The following is a 22,320-nucleotide window of genomic DNA, read 5'->3' on the forward strand; positions in this document are numbered from 1 at the left end:
AAATTTTGTTCTGTAGAACCCTTTCTGTGGTATTGAGCCAGTACAGTGGTACCTCGGGTTAAGTACTTAATTCGTTCCGGAGGTCCATACTTAACCTGAAACTGTTCTTAATCTGAAGCACCAATTTAGCTAATGGGGCCTCCTGCTGCTGCACGATTTCTGTTCAAATCCTGAAACAAAGTTCTTAACCCGAGGTAATATTTCTGGGTTAGCAGAGTCTGTAACCTGAAGCGTATGTAACCAGAGGTACCACTGTATCTCAATTTTGGCTGAATTTCCCTTCCACTCTTTTGCTCGTCCATGGATCCAAAAATTTGCTTACTATTTTCTCTCTACATGCTTTTTCATGGATGAATTTGGCTGAATAGGTCCTTTGCTGGTATATAGATTTGTCTGAGCTTCTCTCTCTCTGTTTAGCTATCTTACAGAATGATTCTATTTATCTATATTTACTCAGAAATAAGTTCCAGGGGGTCAGGGGTCAGCAACCTTTTTCAGCTGTGCGCTGGCCCACCATCCCTCAGACCATGTGGTGGGCCGGACTATATTTTGGAAAAAGAATATGAACAAATTCCTATGCCCCACAAATAACCCAGAGATGCATTTTAAATAAAAGGACACATTCTACTCATGTAAAAACACGCTGATTCCCAGACCGTCCATGGGCCGGATTGAGAAGGTGATTGGGCCGCATCCAGCCCACAGGCCTTAGGTTGCCTACCCCTGCTGTGGGTTCAGTGGGACCCCTTCCCAAGGGTTTATGTCTGGAACTTGTTTTTCCTGCACAGTTCTGGATCATTTCAAATAATAATCTCAATGGAACGGCCTCAGAAATGTGTGTGTTATCTCTACTGAAATGTCAGGGGATAGGGGCATTGCTGCTCCTATCACAAAAGCAACAAACAGTCTTGTAGTCCCTCAAAGCTAACAAATATATCACGATATATATAAAGCACAAGCTTTTCTGGGCTAGAGTCTACTTCATCCATAACACATGTGTTAGTTTTTAAGTTAAGTTACAAGACCTTATGGTTTTTGCTACAACCTACTAACATCACTACCCTTGTGGGGGCTGATAGAATGTCAGTTTGAGGCAGATTTAAACCAGAGATGGGAAACGGTTGGCCCTCCAGATGTTCAGCTCCCATCAGCCTCAACAGCACGACCAATGGTCAAGGATTACGGCAGCTGTAGTCTAAAAACATCTGGAGGGACACTACAGAGTTCTCAACCCTGCTTTAGGCTGAGACACCATGCCTCTATTTTTCCTGAAACTGCTCAGTTCTACATGTTATAATTGGATCTGTGCAACTTCACTTGCTGTTAGTACATGGGGATTTGTCCAAGGCACCAAGCATGTTTGCATTCTCCAGTTCTTTAGGCTAGTGCTTCTCCCAGAACTCCTTGAACATGATTTCCTTTTTAAACAACAACAAAGGGGCATATTTAGCCTAAGAGAATCCCCACTGAACTTGAAATCACCTTCCTAGAATGTTATGGGAACAGCCCAAGATGCATGATTGAATCACGGGTTTGCATTTGATGCCGCAAGAATTGTGATCTATGCAAAGTGCAGAAACAGCTAAGACCACCATCTTCATGCACCCTCAATTAGAGATTTGTTTCTGAGAAAAATCAGGTTCGTTTCTGAGAACAATATGCATGGGATTGGGTTACAAGTATTGTATTCTTTTTTTCAATGACTTCCTATCACTGGATTTCCCTCCTTCCATTGTTCCATTTGTTCATGTTCTCAAAAGTTTTGTCTGTGTTGCAGATGCAGCTTGAGAAGAAGAGGTGGTATGGGGAAACTGTCTTTAGAGTTAACGGGCTAGAAGGAAAAAATAAATAAGTAGATTTTTATTTTTCATATAAGCACAAAGTAACATGGATCTTAGGGATGCAGGTGGCGCTGTGGGTTAAACCACAGAGCCTAGGACTTGCTGATCAAAAAGTCAGCGGTTCAAATCCCCGTGACGGGGTGAGCTCCCGTTGCTCGGTCCCTGCTCCTGCCAACCTAGCAGTTCAAAAGCACATCAAAGTGCAAGTAGATAAATAGGTACCACTCTGGCGGGAAGGTAAATGGCGTTTCTGTGCACTGCTCGCCAGAAGCAGCTTAGTCATGCTGGCCACATGACTTGGAAGCTGTATGCCGGCTCCCTCGGCCAATAAAGCGAGATGAGCGCCTCAACCCCAGAGTCGGTCACGACTGGACCTAATGGTCAAGGGTCCCTTTACCTTTAGCTAACATGGATCTTGCCTGCCTTTGACGATGCATGCCTTTGGACGGGCATCATGAACAAAAGCTTTTAACTTTTCCTATATCCTATGAAGTTTATTTTGTTTACCCCTTTAAGTTTCTTCTTCTTTTTCTTTGTGTTGTAACAGCTTTTGTAAGCTTTGAAAATCAGTAAAACATAACTAGAAAAGAAGTGGTGGGGACTTGTGAATAGTGGAATAAAGAGTGGCAGAACAAAGAGCAGGTTGAAGGGACAGTCTGTTGAAATACCACAAGCACATGAGGTTTGTTAAATGGATGGTTTATGTCCTCTTTTTTGCCTCTTTACCCTCAGCATCGCGTTGACGCTGCAAGACTGCTGGCCACCATAGGGCTCGAAATCATCCAAGAGGAAGGCTTGGAGGAGGAAGTGTTCAATGTGCTTCTGGAGAAGTTGTCCGAGGAACCTTTTCTGGTGATGTTGAACTTTTCAAAGCTGTCCCTTTGGTTTTTCAGTTTTGCGAACTAGTTCTGCCTTGCCTTTTAAAATACCCAAATTCTCTAGTTCTCCATCATGTCCTATTCCATTCAGATGCCATCTGTGCCTAAGCAACGGATGTCAAAAATGTACGCACCTCAGCTTATGTTTTTTAATCATATAGAAGCTAGTTTGAGGGCAAGTGCGTCACACACAAGTATTTCTCAAGAAACTACAGAATACATATGGATTGTGGCTAACATAATGTGCACTTTGCTTCAAATACCAGTGGTGGGAGCACACTGGGGTTGAAGTAAACAGCAATGTGTACACAGCCTGAGTTATCCACAGAATTCAAACTGAGAAACTATGTGTCAGGGACTCAGCGGGAGCGCAGGGAGGAGAGGAGATGGAAAGCGAGGGGGAGCAATCCGAGGGCAGCGTAGGAGAATATGACAGCAGCCCGATAGATTCCATGAGCCTCTCCAGCGAATCGGAAGATTCACAGAAGGGGGCGCCAATGGGCAGGGCAAGGGGCGACCCAAGGGGGACACCCCAGAAGCAAGGGGCCAGCGGGGACTCCCAGAGCAGCAGTTGGAAATCAGGACCAGCTTCCCCACCAGAGCGCAGTGGGGGGGAGGAGTTCCAGGTGTCAGAGCCCACATATTCACCACCAGCGAGAGAAGATGAGTCAGGGTTGACCACGCCTCCATCGGAGAGCGAGGGAACGGTCAAGAGGAAAGTTGCAGGCTGGGCGCGCGCGCCAAGTTCAAAGGTACAGGCGAGCGGCACAGAAGGTAGCCCGGATAGGGAACCAGGTCCTAAAGCCCGCCGGAAGGAGGGGCAAGAATCGTCAGGGTCAGCGTCAGAGGAGTCCAGGAAGGATGAGACCCTAGCGGGCAGGAGGGCCCAGAGGAGAAAGGAACTTAGGAAGAGGTGGAGCAAAGCGAGAGTCTTAAACTGGTGTGGAAGGGGAGGAGACTCAGACGGGACTTCGCCGGTCTAAGGTCGAGACGTAGAGCTGCACGCTGCGGCTTTAAAATGGAAACCGAATCGCAATAAAGACTTTTGTACATAACTACAGCCTAGCGTTGGTCCTCTGTGAGCTGGGACCTGGAGGCAGCTCTGACACTATGGTTAATGGTGTGGGTTCAAGGTAACAACAGGTATAAAAGCAGAATTCCTAGATGCCAATATCAGGTTTGTGTCTCATCCTTCACCCAGGTTGTGAGGCAGGCTGTTGCCTCAACTGTTGAAGAACTGAACATAAAGAAGCGAGTCTGGGACATAGTGGAGAAGTAAGCTGCAAGATAAGGCAACGATTCAATGTATATTCCATTTTTTTCCTTCAGTGAGAGAGACCCTAAAGGTGGCTGCAACTTTCACACTTCTCAACTGCAGGGGTCAAACTGCAGAAAGTGCCACCTGGTGTGAGGCTGTGTTCACCCCGTAAAAGCACATTTTCCCCCTCCCAAAAAACCCGGGAACTGGAATTTTGTTAAGGGTTCTGGAAATTGTAGCTGCTTGTAACTGCTAAACTGCAGTTCCCAGGATTCTGGAAGGGGGTGCTTTAATTGTATTGTGTGTATGCAACCTGGGTGCAAAAGGAGCTATAGGGCTGCACCCGCCCACACACTTTACAGAAACCAGCATTTGAACCATAATTTCATGGACTAGAATCCACATTCTTAAGGCTCATGAAATCTCGTATTGTCTTAAGCTGCATGCAGATGATTATTAGAGAGTTTTTAAAAAATATTATAACAAAGTTACTGCAGGACTTATACACCTTTAAAGGCAATTCCCAGTTGGAAGGAGCAGCGGTGGAGCAAGCCGAGTGGGCCCCTGGGGCGGCGCGCATGCCCTGTGCCCAGGGGCGGGGCTAGCCAACCGTGGGGCGAGCTGAGCCGGGGTAGGACAGTCTGTGGGGCCTCTGAGGAGTCTGCCTGCTTCCTCCCACTCAGCCACCCTACAACTGCGAGTGGAAGCAGCACGGAGCCTGTGGGCAGCCAAGCCACCGAGTTACTCCCAGGAGAGACGCGTGGCTTGGGCGCGCTGCAGGCCCCGCGGTGAGTGCCACCTGACATTTTTTCACACACCCCCCAGTGGTGACACCCGAGGTGACCTGCCCCCCCTTCCTCCACCCCTGGGAAGGAGAGGTAGATGCTGAGAGACAGAGCGAGTCCCATTCAGAGACAGAGGAGGAATCTCCCTGAAGGAGAAGAGGCATGGATTGTGCAGACCACTGGCTTTTCTGGGAAACAAAAATCCTTGGCTGAGCTGCTGGAGTAGGCTGCAAAGTGGCTTAGACAATATTGTAGAGCTGTCGTTTCTTCAGTACGCACACATTTTTTTAAAAAAAATCTTGACCCACTGTGGTCTCATCTCAAACTAGTTTAGCAGCTTTTTGTAGTACTTTAATCTAGAAAAAAAGCCAAAACTACCCTACTGAAGCATGATCTGAATATTGCAGCAGATGATGGTGATGGTGATGGTGATGATGATGATATTTATACCATGACCATCCAGCTGGGTTTCCCCAGCCACTCTCGGCAGCTCCCAACAGAATATTAAAAACAGAATAAAACTTCAAACATTAAAAACTTCCCTAAACAGGGCTGCCTTCAGATGTCTTCTAAATGTCAGATAGTTGTTTATTCTCTTGACATCTGATAGGAGGGCATATCACAGGGCAGGCGCCACTACTGAGAAGGCCTTCTGCCTGGTTCCATGTAACTTCACTTCTTGCAGTGAGGGAACCGCCATAAGGCCCTTGAAGCTGGAACTCAATGTCCAGGCTGAACGAAGGGGGTGGAGACGCTCCTTCAGGTATACTGTCCCAAGCTCCCTTTTGCATCTATTCATATGACTGAAAACCTCTTGTGCTAACCATGCGTCACAGCAGACTCCTAGAGCACATTTATTAAACAGATAACGAGCAGGAGTGGTCCTGAGGCTTGCTTGCACAGAACTGAAGTGGTGGAGGGGAACCTCACAACCCGCCTACAGAAATCCCACCACATCTGCCGAACTGCAGGAAGAGTGATGGCTACACTCAACTTCCTTTCAACCCATGACACATGAAATTTGGCAAGACATTGGTGTGAACCCACACTCTAGTTACATAACATATTTCAGATTGGAGTCCCGTGGCTGCTTTTTCAGCTCAAACATGCTTTTAAGAAAATAGGTTTACAGTGGTACCTCAAGTTAAGAATTTAATTCGTTCTGGAGGTCTGTTCTTAACCTGAAACTGTTCTGAGGTACCACTTTAGCTAATGGGGCCTCCTGCTGCCGCCGCACCGCCACCGCACAATTTCTGTTCTCATCCTGAAGTAAAGTTCTTAACCCTATTTCTGGGTTAGCAGAGTCAGTAACCTGAAGCGTCTGTAACCTGAGGTACCACTGTATTGTAATGTGTGGTTTTGCCATACAGTGAAGCTATGTGAAAGGAGGGGTGGTTTGCCACATATGTGCTCCTGAAGCAAATGAAAAATAGAGGAGGGGAAGTACTCATTTTTCTGTTAGAGATTGAAATAGACTAGGCCAGAGGCTACGTGCAATCTAGTCATCTTTGCTCCATGGGAAGAGGCTGCTGCAATGTGGAATTAGGGGGAAAAACAAAACAGATCAAACAGGACTCTTTAGGCCAGTAACAGGGCTCTGCCCTTATCCATTATATTTGCAGAGTTACTGGGGTTGCAGTCTTAACCCCACATATTTAGAACTAAACCACATTGAATTCAATAGGATTTACATCTGAGCAGGCATGTGGCTTATCCACACTTCCTCTTGTGTCTCAGCTGCTTCCCTCCCCTGCTTTTTAGTGCTCAACTGGAGCAGGCAGCATTTTGGGTTTCCCCCAGATTGCCATTTGTTCCCACCTATTGCTAAAGAGTGGGCTTTCCCTGGGAAAGGAGAAGGGCAAGGGGAAAATTGCTCAGAACCCATGCTTTCTAGGCATGGCACAAGCAGAAGTGTGAACAAGCCCTTGGCGAGGATTGCACTGTAAACTACTGCCTTTCACAGGATCAGAATCATAGAGCTGTAAGGGACCATGAGGGTCATCTAGTCCAACCCCCTGCAGTGTAGGAGTCTTTTTGCCCAACATGGGGCTCGAACCCAAGACCCTGAGATTAAGTTGATTCAAGGCTAGTGCAAAGGAAGCCGTGAAATAGGACACTTGTTGCTGTTGTCCCCCACCCAACCCCACCCAAACATCCATCTGTACACAGCCTTGTAACCTGATCCTATGCATGTTTAATGAGAACTAAACCTCACTAACTCATTCCCAAATAAGTGCACTTTGAACTGCAGTCTTATTCTCTGGCATCTCTCATCCAGGTATGGGAAGTTTGCATCAGGAGGATATCGCTTTGGTTGAACTGAGAAGGGCATATTTGAAAAGGGTTCTTTCAAATTGTTGAGAAATAATATCACAGTGGAACCAATATCTCTTTTTAGGGGGAGGGGGGGAATCTTATGGATATGAACATTTTTCTCCTTCTCCTCTGAAATGTCAGTAAATGCCTCCTTTTTTGTCCATAGGCAGCTAAGGGATGACAAAGATGAGATCCGAAAGAAGGCTGTGATTGCATTAGTAAGTCACACTTCATGTTTAGTCACATAGCCTTGGAGCTGTTAGCTTGCAATCACAAAATGTGCATTATTATTATTATTATTATTATTATTACGCAAGCAGTGCTTTTTTTCAGGAGGTACTCAAGTGTACTCAATATGGGCGCCTCTTTTTGTTGTTGTTAAAAAGTGTGGCACTTACTGTAACAACTTCATGGGGAACGCTGGCACCTATTTTTCGGGGGGGGGGGGAGCACTGTATGCAAGGATACATAGATTAGTGTTCAACTGGAGAAACTCTGCTGATGGAAGATATCCACCAGCTGAATAAGAAGGAAGGCTGTTTCCCTCCCTCTCCCCACTCTACTGACTTCCAACAGCGAAGAGACACAAATCAGATATTGCCCATAGTAAGCTGCATGCTTGCCTTTGGGATTAAACTGTTACAATAATTCCAGAGCCCCAAGAATGTCTTCACTACTCACCTAAAGGCCAAGGTGAGAGACTGGCTGGACTTCCCAAAGGAGGAAAGTCCATAACCATCACATTCCTAAGCCCCACATGCCCCAGGCAGCCAAGTCTCTGAATCACCTTTTGCCAACCTGGTGCCTTCCAGCTGGTTTGCACTGCAATTCTCACCACTCCTGACTATTGGCTAGAGCTGATGGGAGTTGTATGTAGCCCAGAAACCTGGAAGGTGCCCGGTTGGGGAAGGCTGCTCTGAAAGCAAAGGGGCACAGAACATGGTCTCCAGTGATGAACATATGCAAACTCAGAGATTCCTGATCCCAAGCCATTTTGGGCTTTGTTGTTAATAACCAGAACTTTGAAGTGTGCCCAGAAAAGAATGGGAAGCTGGAGCAACTCACATAACACCAGAGTGTAATGTACTCTACAAAACTGACGCCAGCCGACCTTCTTGATAGCTATGTTTTGCACCAGCTGAGGTTTCTGAACACTTTTCGTGGGCAGGAACTCAGAGCATTTGGAAGTCATCTAATTTGGAAGTGAGTTGTATGGCCAAGGCATGTGTGAGTGTGGCTGGGTCTGCCTTTCCCAAGAAATTATTGGGCCTAAAGCTCTTGAGAACATTCAGAAATACTTGCAAGACATATAGGCACTTCCGGACTGTCACAATTTCTGGTATTCAGTAACATAGCAACAAATTCAGGCTGCACAATTAGAATCAGCCAGTCTGACTGTACCAGGAATAAGCCCCACTGGAGCCCCAGCTGAAGCTGGACAAAAGGCTATTGGACCAAAGTATCTTATAACAAGGTGTGGTCCAGGAGTACTCCCAGGTTTCTAGGTCAACATCCTATCCAATGGAATGGTAGTCTTCCTGGCCAATAGCAGTTCTGTCTTGCGCATATTTAATTTCTGTTTGTTTACCCTTAACTCTTCCTGTTTGTAGATTATACATTTGTGTGTAGATTTGCTTAGGGAAATGAAGCTCCTCAGATACATGTGGTACTGAGATCTCCGGGTATGGGGCGGTATATAAATTTTTAAAAAATCAATAAATAATAATAAAAAATAATAATAATTCATGTGTCCATCTATTATTGTGAGAAGAAAAGTGCTCTCTGATCATGAAAGATGGCCAGATTAAATGTTGTGGCACACCATTAAGAATAAAATATATATTTAAAGAAGATAAATAAATGAGTAAGTTAATTTGGATATGCAGAAGATATTAAAAATAAAGGAACTGCAGAAAGGGGGGGGAAGGAAGTCAAGTTTTAAAATGTCACAATGATTGTAAATGTATATATCTGAAAAGTATTAATATTTTTTTAAAAAAGAATAAAATGCCAATTTGAGAAACCTTTCTGCATCTTGTTTTGCTTTATATAAGTGACACTTCATTCCTCTGCCTCTCACTAGGGTGTCCTTGGCATTCGCAATAAGAATTTGTTCTTTGCCATGTTGGAAATGCTGGAGCTAGACACCTGTGAGGATGTCCGCATACAGGTTGGTACCAGGGCAGCTCAGAGGCATGTAGGATGGAACCTTCTGTGAGGCTGCCTGTGTCTCTTTTGCTCATCAGTAAATTGAGTGTTTCCCCACATACTCCTCTCAGGTTGTCAGGGCATTTTCCACTCTGGGGATGGACAACATGCATGTGAGGAAGAGCCTTGTGAAGAAAGCACAGACACAAGGGATTCTCGCCAGGTATGATGCACATTAAAGGTAAAGGTACCCCTGACCATTAGGTCTAGTCGTGGATGACTCTGGGGTTGTGGCGCTCATCTCGCTCTATAGGCCAAGGGAGCCTGCGTACAGCTTCCGGGTCATGTGGCCAGCATGACTAAGCTGCTTCTGGTGAACCAGAGCAGCACACGGAAACGCCGTTTACCTTCCCACTGGAGCGGTACCTATTTATCTACTTGCACTTGACATGCTTTTGAACTGCTAGGTGGGCAGAAGCTGGGACCGAACAACGGGAACTCACCCCGTCGCGGGGATTCGAACCGCCGACCTTCCGATCGGCAAGCCCTAGGCTCTGTGGTTTAAACCACAGCACCACCTGCATCCCTATGATGCACATTAAAGGGTGCACAATAAAGTAAAAGCCATGCCTGATGCAACTCCCTGAGAGCAGGTCTGTTTGAAGGCCGTATCAGAGCAGCAATTTCCTAAGAGGCAGGAAGAAGGGAATAAGTGGTGAGGGGTAAAAATCCCAGAAGCAGCCCCTGTAAAGTAAAAGTTGAAGCAGAGGCATTCTGTAACCAGCTAGAGTAGGTTTCTTAGTTGCTCAGAACCTTCGGCAAGCTTGATCAGGGAGCATCTTATAAGCCAGGAAGCATTCTCATCTGCCTGCACATCTTGTTGAACGGAGATTTCCTTCTCTGGTCCTTCCTGCAGTTTCCTCCTTTGGCTTGAGCTGGCTGGTGGCAGACGTAGGCCAAGTCCCTGCCTGATGTCCCTCAGCCTGCCAGTTCAATGCCCATTGCAAGCTGGAGTCATAGCTGGTTTGAAAGCGACCTAGTTTGTAGAGAATTTGGATGTGTGGATGTGGTGGGCATAACAAGGAGTCACAGGTGCAAATGGAGTATGCTAAAAATGTGTCTCTTGGGTTCCTGGAACTGGGCACTTGAATTCCTGACATGGGGATTCTTAGTTCAGCATCAGGTTCCCCATGCAAAATGCTACAGAGGCAAGTGAACATTGCAAAGGGGGGGGGGAGTGTGGGGGGGGGAGTGTTTTCTCTGGGGGTAGGTAATTTACTAACTGGCAGGATAATCCTAGTAACGGATTCAAAAATATGGCGTCCCCCAAAGGGAGTCTTTATTTACCTTCCTTTTCTTTTGCATTCTCCCTGGCTCTCCTTCCTCCTTCGCAGAGAATGTTCCAAAGCCTTGGAGTCACTTGATAAGGTCTCTGATGCCCAGAAAGAATATATGCTCCAATCCTTCAAAATCTACTGAGATGACTTCTTTCTTTTTGGATTACGAGAGCAGAATCAAGGCAAGGCAGATGGAATAAAACATCGCCTCTGGTTTTCCAGTGGCAAAGTGTGTGAGAATATATCTGAGCAGGCCTATTCACAGAGTGCATTTCTTCAGCAGTTGCGGGCATCTCACGAGTTACGTTGATTGCAGGTTTTCAGATCATCTGGTTACCTATCACCCAAGTGGACTTTCTATAATATTTTCCTTTTGACTACCAGAACTCCTGCCCAAGGTCCTTTGTTGATTTCCAAGCTTCTCCGTGTCAAACTTTGCTGTGTAGCCACAAGAAGCAGAAATGCGTTTCTTTTTAAACGGGAGAGCCTATAATTAATGCTGCAGATTCATGTTCTAGGATACAAATTATTGTTATTGTTTTATTCTCAGTTTTCTGAACAGCTGATCGAACAATGTCCTCTGGGTGGCGTACAGAAGGCAATCAAATACAAAAACGCATTTGGGTCAGTTAAATAACCTCAATACAAATAACTCAGAAACCGACATAAAAATATCAAAACCAGTATATAATAAATACAGTGGTACCTCGGGTTACATACACTTCAGGTTACAGACACTTCAGGTTACAGACTCCGCTAACCCAGAAATAGTACCTTGGGTTAAGAACTTTGATTCAGGATAAGAACAGAAATAGTGCGGCCGCGGCGCGGCAACAGCGGGAGGCCCCATTAGCTAAAGTGGTGCTTCAGGTTAAGAACAGTTTCAGGTTAAGAACGGACCTCTGGAATGAATTAAGTACGTAACCAGAGGTACCACTGTATAAGCACTAGCTGGAAAACACCACCACACCCAGCAAGGAGTAATCAGTTTGGGTCCAGACCTAATACACTACTGAAGCATATAATTGAAATTAAAAGGCCTGGGATAAAAAGCACCTGGTGCCCAAATTGCTGCAGCAGGCAAATCTTTCTGGGGAAGGTATTCTGCAAATAAACAGCATACAGTCATGCATTAAGGTACATTAAAGCCTCCCTCCCTGCTCAAATTATATTTACCTCTCTGGCATATGCTTTCTCACTGTATGTGGTTGCAGCTAATGCAGATCCATCATTTTCCTTTTACTGTAAGAGTAGGATCTGCTGTCATTTTCCCGTTCCCCAGCAGCTGGTTTTGTTGAAGCAGAGCAGTGATTCAACCTCATTTTATTGCAAGTTACTCTTTTAAAGGGGAAGGGTCTCTGAGCTAGAGAAGTGGTCTGGAGCCTGGATAATAAAACCCACATGACAGTGCACTGAGAGACAGTGCACTTTTGGATATATATATTTAATGGTCAGGCTTCACCTCTGTATAAAAGACCTCCTGAGCAGGTGTCTCTGGGTGGGCTGGCCTGGAGAGATTTATGTTGTTGTAGACGTGACCATGATGATCTGAAATATCCAGGCTGGCATAAGACACCTCATCTTGCTCCTCTGAAGTCTGAAAGAGAATTAGATTAGAAATGCTAACAAGTATACAACAAGCCTCAGGCAGTCTGTAGGTAAGAGCCCTGCTGAATGAGACCGAAGGCCCATACTGGCGCAAACAGATGGCAGTGGCTAATAAAGATGCTGGTTACAGCATTCATTTTCTTCCTACCTTTTTCTGGCAGTGAATCTCTTCATAGTCATTTTCAGGAAGGACCTTAACAATCCTGTAGAGTCCCGTCTCATTATGGTCTGGGGGCTGGTCAGAAATGGTGTTCTCATTCTGAGTATCTTCAGTATTGTGGGTAGGCATCTGTGAGAGGGGAGGTAAACACACTTTTGAAAACAAGTCACAGAAGGGGAGCTTTACTCATCTGACATGACCCTAACTTGGTACTCAGTAAGATTTCTGCCAGCCAGCCAAATTGCAAACATGCCACCAAGAACAAACTTTTCAAGAATGAGGCCTAATGTATGCTGAAATCTTGGCTGTATTAGCAGATGCACTGTTGCTGGTGGTCAAGGGAAAAGAGGTATATAAAGAAGAACTCCTGAGTGCCAGCAGAGAGTTAAAATCACAAAATATGCAGCATGGAAATATAAATGGTTAGACCTTTAAAATATGCCCTTGTGAGTTCCCTCTTCTCCCAGCATAGGAAAAGATCACATGTTTGGTAAGTTAAACATTTGCTTACTTACAAACTGTTCAAAGGTCTGATTCATGTGCCTACCCATACAGCATTCAGAAAAAGTTGTGCAGGCTAAATTTAGTTTAGTTCCAAAGTGGTGAAAGTTATCAGGAATGGCTGATGAGAGTCATGCGGTTGGAGCTGGAGCAACCAGCTTGGAACCTCTTCACATGTTGAGCTTCTCAGGTAGACCGAGGAGGGAACAAAGACTTCCAGTTCCTCCCAAGATGAGGGGAAGTGGACTTGGCTAAAGCTGGCAGGACAGCTTACTTACTCTATGACAGAGCTTTCAAGACTTTTCATGTTGGTGACACACTTTTTAGACATGTATCATTTTGCAACACAGTAATTCAGTTTCTCTAGCAAACCGGAGGTTAGACTCACCCCTTTCTAGCCCTGGGAGGAGCACGGGGAGTATTTGCATAATACACTGTAGCCGATGCGACACAGGTTGGAAAACTCTGCTCTATGCTATTAACCCCTTCATGTATTAAGTAGACTTAAGCATGTTTGGTATATGAAGCTGGTTAACCCACAGCTATGATATCACATTGTGGTATTTTAAAACTGACTTTCACCACATCTGAAGATCTTCCCCATTGCTCCTCTGTACTACTATTCCACTTCTCAGAAATAAGAATTTTAGACTGTTCTGGTGCTACTTATTGTGATTGCATTAATGTGCCTTGTGTATTGCGGCAAACCACTTTCATGTATTTTTCATGACATAGTGGTATATAAATATTTATTTTATAAATAATATTAATAAAAAAAATGTTATCATGGAGTGATGTGAGATTTTTGCCTTACCCTTTCTGGTAGATTTAGCTCCTCTTTTCTCTGAAAATGTGATTCTGAAATGGATGCATCAATTGGAAATCAGGTAGGTCAAACTAAGCAACTGCAGCAACAGGTTAGGTGGTAAGAAAAATCTGCTTGACTGAAATTCTGCACTGGAATTACACCTACTGGAAATTATACTGAATATTTATCCTGTGCTTTTATTTATTAATCTTCCTGAGATCTTTGGATGAAGGGTGGTATATAAATAATAAACAAACAGACAAATAATCCTAGGCCTATGTACTCAGAAGCAAGTCCCATTGAGTTCAGTGGGCTTATTCCAAGGTACGTGTGCATAGATTTGCAGCCCTACGACCACAGAGCCTGAAATATTGCTAATCACTACTGCCAGCCATGTGGCTTCTCAGTTTGCTCCCTGTCACTCAGGCCTCTCTTAAGATTCCAAGAAGCTTGGGCCTTAATATTTGTTTGAGTCTCTGTTTTCTTCATATTGCACCCTCTCAATGGGTTGTATCTAAGCTAGTTCTAAGGACTCAATCAGAACAAGTATTTATCTTTGTGCAACAGAACATTCTTCCCCTGCACACGCCCTAAATCTGTTCTGGGGCTTCCCCCCACTCTTCCAGAACAGATTTGGGGGCAGCAAGGGGACCAGTGGTGGAAGAGGAGTCTCATGTCACCAGCATGAAAATTTAGTTGAATACCTCCTGCTGTCATGTGGTTTCCCCCAATCCCAGTTGGAGGCTCTGTAGACTTGGAAGCAGGTTCTCCTGTGTCCAATGAAGCTTACTCCTAAGTACCATATTTTTCCATCTATAAGACACCCCCTATTTTTGGGGACTCAAATTTAAGAAAATGGGGGGAGATCTATCTGTGTTTAAGACACCCCCAAATTTTTGACATTATTTTTTAGGGGAAAACCCTAGTCTTATACACAGAAAAATACAGTATGTGTGCAGAGGATTGTTGCCTCTTTGTTTTAGAAACAGGTGACATTCAGAGGTGAATTGTTTAACAGAGTTCTTGTGTTAGATTTATGCGGAATAAAATTCAAGTAGGAAGGAAGCATGCTCAGGAATAAACAAAGAATACAGCATCACTCTGACCTGTTTTCTTCTTCCTTGACATCACAAGCAGCACCACAGTTGCAAGTAAGACAAGAATAAATAGTGGAATGATACTATATATCAAAATGTAGAGCTTTGATTCTGGGGGGGTCCTGGCAAAAGAAAAAAATAGAATGTCAAATGTCACATATTTCCATTAGCCATTTCAACAATGGCCATTTCATTTAAAAAATACATCCTTCTTACATAATATGCAACTTTGTTCCACTTGTTTATTTTCTTGATTCTTCAGCATATCTACTTGGGAGTCAGTCTCGCTGAACTCAATCCAACCTTAGACATGCACAGGGTTGTGCTGTCAATCTCTGATTCCTCCTCCCTCCCCAAAAATGATACACAGGGAAGGGATTTTCTTTTGCAAGAATCCAAGCAAATATTTCGATGTGATTGAAACGCCTTCAAAATTACCATCGTCATCCGGGCTGGCCCAGATTGTCATGTTGACCCAGGATGAAAACAGAAGATGATATGGATAATGTGCACAGAGGTCTGCACTGCTCTTTTTCAGAGATGTTAAAATGGGAGCAAACCCCCCAAAAGTCAATCAGATTGGAGAGTCTAACATTATATACATGATTCCCCAACAGATAAGGTTTATTTTAGTCATGTACCTTATGATGTAATTTGTTACTGATCATTAACAGCAATACTGTAATTAATTTATGAATTGCTTCAGTTGTAATTAATGGCCTTGGAAAGGGGTTTGTGGTGGGTGGCTCCCACCCGTTCAACGTCACAGCAATTGAGGATAAGTCGGAAAGTTTTGGAAACAAATTTCTAGCTAACCAAACCTTTTGTATTTTAATGATTTACGTTTTTTATGTGGGCTCTTGGGTTATAGACATACATGTAAAGGTAAAGGGACCCCTGACCATTAGGTCCAGTCGTGACGGACTCTGGGGTTGCGGTGCTCATCTCGCTTTATTGGCCGAGGGAGCCGGCATGCAGCTTCCGGGTCATGTGGCCAGCATGACTAAGCCACTTCTGGTGAACCAGAGCAGCACATGGAAACACTGTTTACCTTCCCGCCGGAGCAGTACCTATTTATCTACTTGCACTTTGACGTGCTTTTGAACTGCTAGGTTGGCAGGAGTAGGGACCGAGCAACGGGAGCTCACCCCGTCGCGGGGATTCGAACCGCCGACCTTCTGATCAGCAAGTCCTAGGCTCTGTGGTTTAACCCGCAGCGCCACCCGCATCCCTTTTAGACATACACATACTTGTGTCTTTTGTTGCTGTTGTTGCTCAGTCATAATTCTTGCAAACATAACCCCCGCAAGAGCAGATACTGAAGGGACTGTCAAGAGACACCAGATCATGCAGATTAAGCCAGTCCCAGTTTCTAAGTTCCTTCAGGGGGTTGCAAAAATGCTCTACTCCATCAGTCTGCAAGTCATAGAAGTGGAGGTGTTCCCAATCCTGCAAGCATGGAATAGTAAAAACCATAGCTAATTTCTGTTCAAACAATAGCACCGGGCAGCAACATGAAAATCAAAAAGTTGTAGCAGTTTCTTCAGACCTAGTATTCTCAAAAGTGCCCAGTACCACAGCTCCCTCTGGGAAACATCTGCTGTCCATTACATCAGTATAAATACCATATTTTGGACAGATATTCACAGGCATCTATTCCCCAGTTAATCTGGGAGAGATTAGCTGCAGAAATCTTATATTTCAGTGGTCAGCGACAAAAGGGGGAGATTAAAAGTGGGTCCCACATAGAAAGCCCCTCACAAGGTTATAGAAAAGGAACCCAAATACTCACTCTGTAGGATCTGGGCTGTGGGTAGACTTTACTACGGTGATAAATTCCGGTGTTTCTGTAGTTGATAACTTTTCTTCTGGATCTGAGGGGGGTGAGGGGTGGGGGCAAAGGACAAAAAACAAAAAAGAATCAATAAAATATGTGGTCATAGTTCCTCTGCTGTATCAACAACATTCTGTATTTTACTGCATGAAGAGAAGGATTTCATCTACTCATTGATGTTCTGGAGATCTTTTCTTTCTCCATTTCCTCATTCCTGCATTTCTATCATTACAAACAAGGAGAGGAGGAGGAGAAGCAGCATTTACCTGGAGAAACTGCCACGTTCACCCTGTGTCTGATATTATAGAAATGGTATGGACGATTTATAACACAGCGATAAACACCGGAATCATCCAGATTCAAATTGTCCATGGTCACTTGAAAGTAGTACTCTTTCTTATTCTCTCTGAGGGAGACTCTGCCCATGTTCACCTTTCCATCTGATGATATTAAAGTTTTGCAGGAATCTGACAATAAGCCTTCTTTTATTTTGCACCAAATCTTAGTGTTATTTTCAAAAGCTTGTTGATAATGGCAGCACAAAGAGAGAGATTTCCCTTCATATCCATGCACTTCAACTGGACCAGTCAGTTGCCATGTCTCTGGGGGAAAGAAAGAGAATCATTCATTGGAGTCAATCAGGTTGACATCATGTTGCTGGTGTTGTCAGGCTACAGGGAATCTAATCCCCCTCCCTCATGGCTGGCAGTCAGAAATGGGGAAAACAAGAAGTTCTTACCAAGGTAATTTATTCAATATTCACAGAGAGAGATATCTTGGATAATGGCGCTGCTCTGAGTAAAATCCCACTCCCTCTCTCTCTCCTATTATATGTTATCAGCTGATCTGTGCTTTCTGCCTCTGAGCTTTCTGTTCTCCTACTCTCAGAGCCCACCTGGACCTGGGAGAGGGAGGGTCTGGCATGCTTTCCAAAGACACTGAGTCTGTCAGCTGTCTCTCCCCTGGTGGTGCTTCTTCTTCCTCCTGCTCCTCTCCCAATATTTCCCAGCTTCTCCCCTCTGCAGCCTCTGAACTGTAACCTTCTGCAAGCCACTGTTCTAAATCTATACTGTCTCCCTCTTCTCTGGGAAGTGCAAGAGGAGGGGGGGCAGTCTCTACCATTGCTCCTCAGTCTAGTCCTTGAAAGGTGTGCAGCATGGCAGCCAAGCCAGGACATTCATTACAAGACAAGTATTTCCACGTCTCTGCAACAAGCATTCACAAAATTGTTCTCCCCATAGCCCCTGTGAGAGGCTCTGGCCCACCAAGCGCCTTTGGGCAAACCAGCTTGTGGATATTAGTAAGAGGGTACCAAAGTATCTGCATTAAAATGAAAAGGTTGTTCAGGCTGCATCATTTAGTATAGAAGTTCTAGTTTCGGGCATTATTGTATTATTGGATAGTCTCTTTACTGTGACACACACACACACACACACACACACACTTTGCAACCATGGATATTTACCAGTATATTTTCCCACGGTGTGGAAACTTTAGAATTGTCATAGTGAGATGTTGGTTTGAAGTTTGGCAATGTTTGTCTTGCAATGTGCAACTATATTCTGAGATGAGCGTCTTTGCCCCTAAGCATGGCACCAAACAGTTTTTCGAATTCATAGGGAAAAACAATGAATTTTTGAAAATGGGCATGCCAACCAATTCAGCTACTTGTGCCAGCATCCAACCACAAATCAGGGCATCATGTCATGGTGGTCATATGCTTACATATACACAATAAGATTCCAAAGTAGTTATATGGGTATATGCACATGCAAAAGATTGCTATGCCAGTTTGCAACAGAAATAGCATGTTTACCTTTCGCTTTCCACCATTTGTCTCTCAAGTCTTCTACCTCCGGACTTTCAGTAGTGACATCCCATGCATTTTGGCAGACTTCCTCCTTATGCTTCAAGATCTGTGGCCTTGACGTAGCATTTTTCTCTTCTTTACCTGAAATTAGCACCCAGCCCAGGAGAGACAACATCCTCAACGGTTTCATGATTCTGCTTCTCTCCTCTGCTAAAGTTGGAGGGAGGTAAAAGGTAACCAGTCTCTCCCAGAGGCCTCAAGATACTCTCACAAGTTTCTGGCAAGAAAGACAATCTTCAAAGCTCACTGGCCATAACTTAACCCCCGCCCCTGAAAGCGGAAGTGCTCAGCCTTCTTCAGAAATAGGGGGAAAGGACAGCTTCTCTTCTGCAATCCTTAGTATGCAAGCAGCTGTGGTTAGTGTATTCCCTCCCCCCTTTATATTAAGAAATACACATGCTAGCTGAGGAGAATAATGTAAATGCATTTCAGTGGACCGGAATGACTTTAACCAATACTATGACCTAGTGTAGTTACAACTGGGCTGTGATAAGCAAGAGAAGATGCACAGTATTGTCCCATAAGAACATGAAAACAGCCCTAGTGAATCAGAAGGCCAGTGGCCCATCTGGTCTTAGAATTGTAGAGTTGGAAGGGATCCTGAGGATCATCTAGTCCAACTCCCTGCAATGCAGGTATATGCAACTGTCCCATACGGGGATTGAACCTGCAACTGTGGCATTATCAGTGCTGCACTCTAACCAACTGAGCTAGTCAGGTCCGACATCCTGTCCTCACAGTGGACAGTTTGATGCAGTAGCCAAAGTTCTCTCATGGTGGTGTCACCTCATTAGAGAGCTTTCTGCTCCCCGTTCCCCCACCATCATACGGTTTAATTCCCTGTGATACACAAAGAGACGGCGTGGTTACAAGTGAGTTGTGCGGCAGGAAGTGTGGGAGCTGAAGCTCTCTTCCGGTTGTGTCTCCTATGCATCCAGATAATTGCAAAAAGCAGAAACAGGAAGAAGGGCGTTTTCAGGCTGATCGGAACCAGGAAGTACCTATAAATAAGATATCTGCAGCACAGCAACAGGAGAGAAAATAGAAGAAAACAAAGCTATTTCCCACCATTCGCTAATGAAAAAGTGCTGCATATGCAAAGATAAAGCGGCGGCTGGGCTGCAGTTTTAAAGCAATGATAAAGCACCCAGGTCAAAAATATGTAGGATGCGTTTCAGATGTATGAGAGAGAAATCATTTCTGGGACCACCAATGATATATAACTGAAGGGAGGCCAGACTTGACGATATTGAGCAGCACAAAATTTATTATCCCGTTAATGAAGAATGGCAGATCATGAAAAAGATATTGGAAATTGCAGCTTAGTTGACAAAGCATGTGTGGAAAAGGCTCAGTATGCATGACCTATGTAGGGAAAGATGTGGAGATGAGGACTGTAGAAAGTGCTAGACTATGCAGGATATTGGCCAACAAAAGCCCCACTAAGCATCCTCTTTTCTCAGCAACTGGAAGAAATAATAATAATAATAATAATAATAATAATAATAATAATAATAATATACAACCACCTGGCTGGGTTTCCCCACTTGCAGTTTTGCCTCAGCCATGGGGACTAGGAGCTTAACTCCTCCAAAATAGAAACAATGAGTTTTCAAGCACTATCAGAGACATCAATTTTCTACATTCCCCTGTTACATTGTGAAAATGGTATAATTGGAAATTACTCTGACTGTCAGCACACAGCAAGGTGCTCGTATAGTTACAAACAGGGAGTCAGAATGCTCAGTTGTGCTTTGCCAGTCATATTTATAGAGGGAGCAAGGTCTGGTTGTTCAGTTATTGCTAATTCTTCTTCTATATCTAAGAAGGGGACTAAAAATAATTGATGAATAGTGTCAACTGTTGCGGGTGAGCTGTTTGCACTTTCCAAAATGGCTGACGTATTTCGCACAGGAACTGAGGTAATTGATGGTGATGAGCTCTTGAGCAATAATATGAAATTTCTCCTCACATAGTGCTTTGTCATCCTGTGGAAACTCATGGCCTTGAGGAGGTCAAGTCATTGAGAAACTGGAAATGGAGGATTAGTGTTCCATAGTTCATACCCCCGAATGCAGTGCCTTGGGGGCGTTTTCAGGGCATAAAACTGTGATCTACTTGCAAGAAGTATCCTCAGGCCTGCCCATCCATGCCTTGAGGCTGTGGGGCAGTGACAGGAGCCCTGCTTGAAAGCTGGCCTGCCCAAGTCCTCTTCTTTACAGAGCTACAAAGATAAAGGTAAACATTCCGTTTGAACACTGTCTTCGGCTCCAGGGTTGGGCCATTTCGATCGGATACTCCCTGCTGATGTGGATAGATTCCTCTGAGCTGCCTGCCCCCACCACTTGCCCCCTTGACCCGTGCCCGTCTTGGCTGATTAGAGCATGCCCTGACATTGAACGGATCCCCCTGGTTGAAATTATCAATTTGTCCCTTGGCACGGGGACATTCCCAGGGGAGCTGAAGGAAGCAGTGGTGTGTCCGCTCTTAAGGAAAACTTCATTAGATCTTCTTGTTGTAGTGAAGTTGGGAAATCTTGGTATGTCAAACGCTGGTTCACGCAGGAGTGAGGCATTGTGGGAGAGATAAGAGTGTGGCCTTATGGGGAATGCGTGTTTGGTCTCTTTAAAAGTAAAACTCTCTGTCTCTAGAAGTGTGAGTCAATTACTGGTACATCTTGACCCTAGGCAGGATGAGATGTTATCTGATTTGCAGACCCTGGCACAGCTGGGGGCCTGAGTGTGGATAGGGTTGTAAAAAGGCACAGGAGGTTATCAAGTAATTTACAACTTAGGAGCCTGGTACAGTAAGAGAGGCCTGGGAACGGAGGAAGAGCCTTTTGATCTTATGGTCTCTGAGTCTAAACAAAGTTCAGCTGTGCTGGTCTCCTGACAATCAGGAGTATCCGCCCTCCCTTCCCCACAGGTGGGCGGGTATACAGCCATTGGTACAGCCATTGGTAAATTGGTAATTAACTTGAAGAAATGATTGGTCCCTAACCTGTCCTCCACATGGGTTTTCAAGGATAAAGGATTTAGGAATTCAGATGCAAAGGGCCTTGGTACTTCACCTGAGGGTGTTTGACCAGTGAAAGGACTCTGCTGTGTCTTGAACTATTGTTGCTGTGTGAGTATGGTTTTAGCTAGTCATACTTTACAATGTTTTTATTTTTTGTTTGTAACCTTCTAAGAGATGTGCAACTTTTCGAGTGGCCTTTTCAATAAATGTGGAAAAGGACTTTTTGTATTTTGTACTCTGTGCCTTTGCTCGGGGAAGCTAAACTAGTGCTTACCGTTTGGACACCTACCTGTTGAATTTCTGTCTGCGTCACGGTAAAGTGACTCAGGGCTGGGCAAATCCAGTAAATATTGAAGGGGGGTTCCCCTCCTTGAACCCCACTCGAGGGTGGTCCAGGAAAGGAGGTGGTGGCAGCTTTACCGTTTGGCTTGTGATTTGCAACAACTAGCAATTTCTCCCCCTTCCTGGCCAAGTCCTGCCAGTGTCTAGGAGGAATGGTGTGTGTGTGTGTGTGTGTGTGTGTGTGTGTGTGTGTGTGTAGTCCCGCTTACTATACTTGTCCTTTCTTGAGTTAAATGTTTTGCGTAAAATAAAATAAAAAACCTTAAGTCTGGAGGAGGAGGCCAGAAGTCCCTCAGTGCCGTTAATGTTCTGGTGAGGAAGGGCTAAGTGTAGGGGGTTTACTTCTCTGAGGCCCAGAGACAAGGAAACATGTACCAATCCATTGTTCAGGTTATGGAGCCATGTGGTTTGGCTTTATAGGAGCCCGCACTGGTTTTTGACCCTGCTCTATTAGCAGTGTTATGTTTAGATATATTTATTGTTGCCATACAACAATACAAAAAATTGCTGCGGGACCTA

General features: G+C 44.6%; 2 protein-coding genes and 1 long non-coding RNA gene across 7 annotated transcripts in view; 2 read left to right on the forward strand and 1 right to left on the reverse strand.

Moving 5' to 3' along the window:
• HEATR9 (HEAT repeat containing 9) overlaps positions 1 to 10,805 on the forward strand; it is a 30,806-nt gene extending 20,001 nt beyond the window's left edge. For 3 of the 4 annotated variants that reach the window (XM_079967425.1, XM_079967424.1, XM_079967427.1), the window contains 6 exons: positions 2,574 to 2,693; positions 3,921 to 3,994; positions 7,245 to 7,296; positions 9,162 to 9,248; positions 9,358 to 9,449; positions 10,621 to 10,805. In XM_079967425.1, the coding sequence (XP_079823551.1) occupies positions 2,574 to 2,693; positions 3,921 to 3,994; positions 7,245 to 7,296; positions 9,162 to 9,248; positions 9,358 to 9,449; positions 10,621 to 10,705 (510 nt within the window). In that variant the 3' untranslated portion in view covers positions 10,706 to 10,805. The remainder of the gene's footprint in view (positions 1 to 2,573; positions 2,694 to 3,920; positions 3,995 to 7,244; positions 7,297 to 9,161; positions 9,249 to 9,357; positions 9,450 to 10,620) is intronic. The other variant, XM_079967426.1, reaches the window with a different exon arrangement.
• LOC307211175 overlaps positions 1 to 22,320 on the forward strand; it is a 205,471-nt gene that overhangs the window by 42,990 nt on the left and 140,161 nt on the right. The gene's annotated exons all lie outside the window — the stretch shown is intronic.
• LOC307211145 (uncharacterized protein) lies at positions 1,296 to 21,346 on the reverse strand. Of its 2 annotated transcripts, XM_079967474.1 has the most exons (8): positions 18,388 to 21,346; positions 16,838 to 17,173; positions 16,530 to 16,611; positions 14,747 to 14,859; positions 13,647 to 13,690; positions 12,320 to 12,460; positions 12,026 to 12,160; positions 1,296 to 1,831 (listed from the first exon to the last, which is right to left on the reverse strand). In XM_079967474.1, the coding sequence occupies exons 1-8, from the start codon at positions 18,569 to 18,571 to the stop codon at positions 1,754 to 1,756; spliced, it is 1,113 nt and encodes a 370-aa protein (XP_079823600.1). In that variant the 5' UTR covers positions 18,572 to 21,346; the 3' UTR covers positions 1,296 to 1,753. The 2 variants fall into 2 exon arrangements, with proteins under 2 accessions (XP_079823600.1, XP_079823601.1); XM_079967475.1 differs by lacking the exon at positions 1,296 to 1,831 and having other exon boundaries at positions 11,084 to 12,160; positions 18,388 to 21,343.

The sequence above is a fragment of the Podarcis cretensis genome (genome assembly GCF_951804945.1).
Source record: "Podarcis cretensis genome assembly, chromosome: 2".
Classification (NCBI taxonomy): Eukaryota; Metazoa; Chordata; class Lepidosauria; order Squamata; family Lacertidae; genus Podarcis; species Podarcis cretensis.

Bases quoted from the DNA above. Each gene is read 5' to 3' on its own strand.
- LOC307211145 (XM_079967474.1), bottom strand. From the start codon at position 18,571: ATGAAACCGTTGAGGATGTTGTCTCTCCTGGGCTGGGTGCTAATTTCA. The intron at 14,860-16,529 runs GTGAGTATTTGG...TTCTTTTGCCAG, and splicing joins CACAGCCCAGATCCTACAGA to GACCCCCCCAGAATCAAAGC. The intron at 13,691-14,746 runs GTCAGAGTGATG...CATCCATTTCAG, and splicing joins GTCAAGGAAGAAGAAAACAG to AATCACATTTTCAGAGAAAA.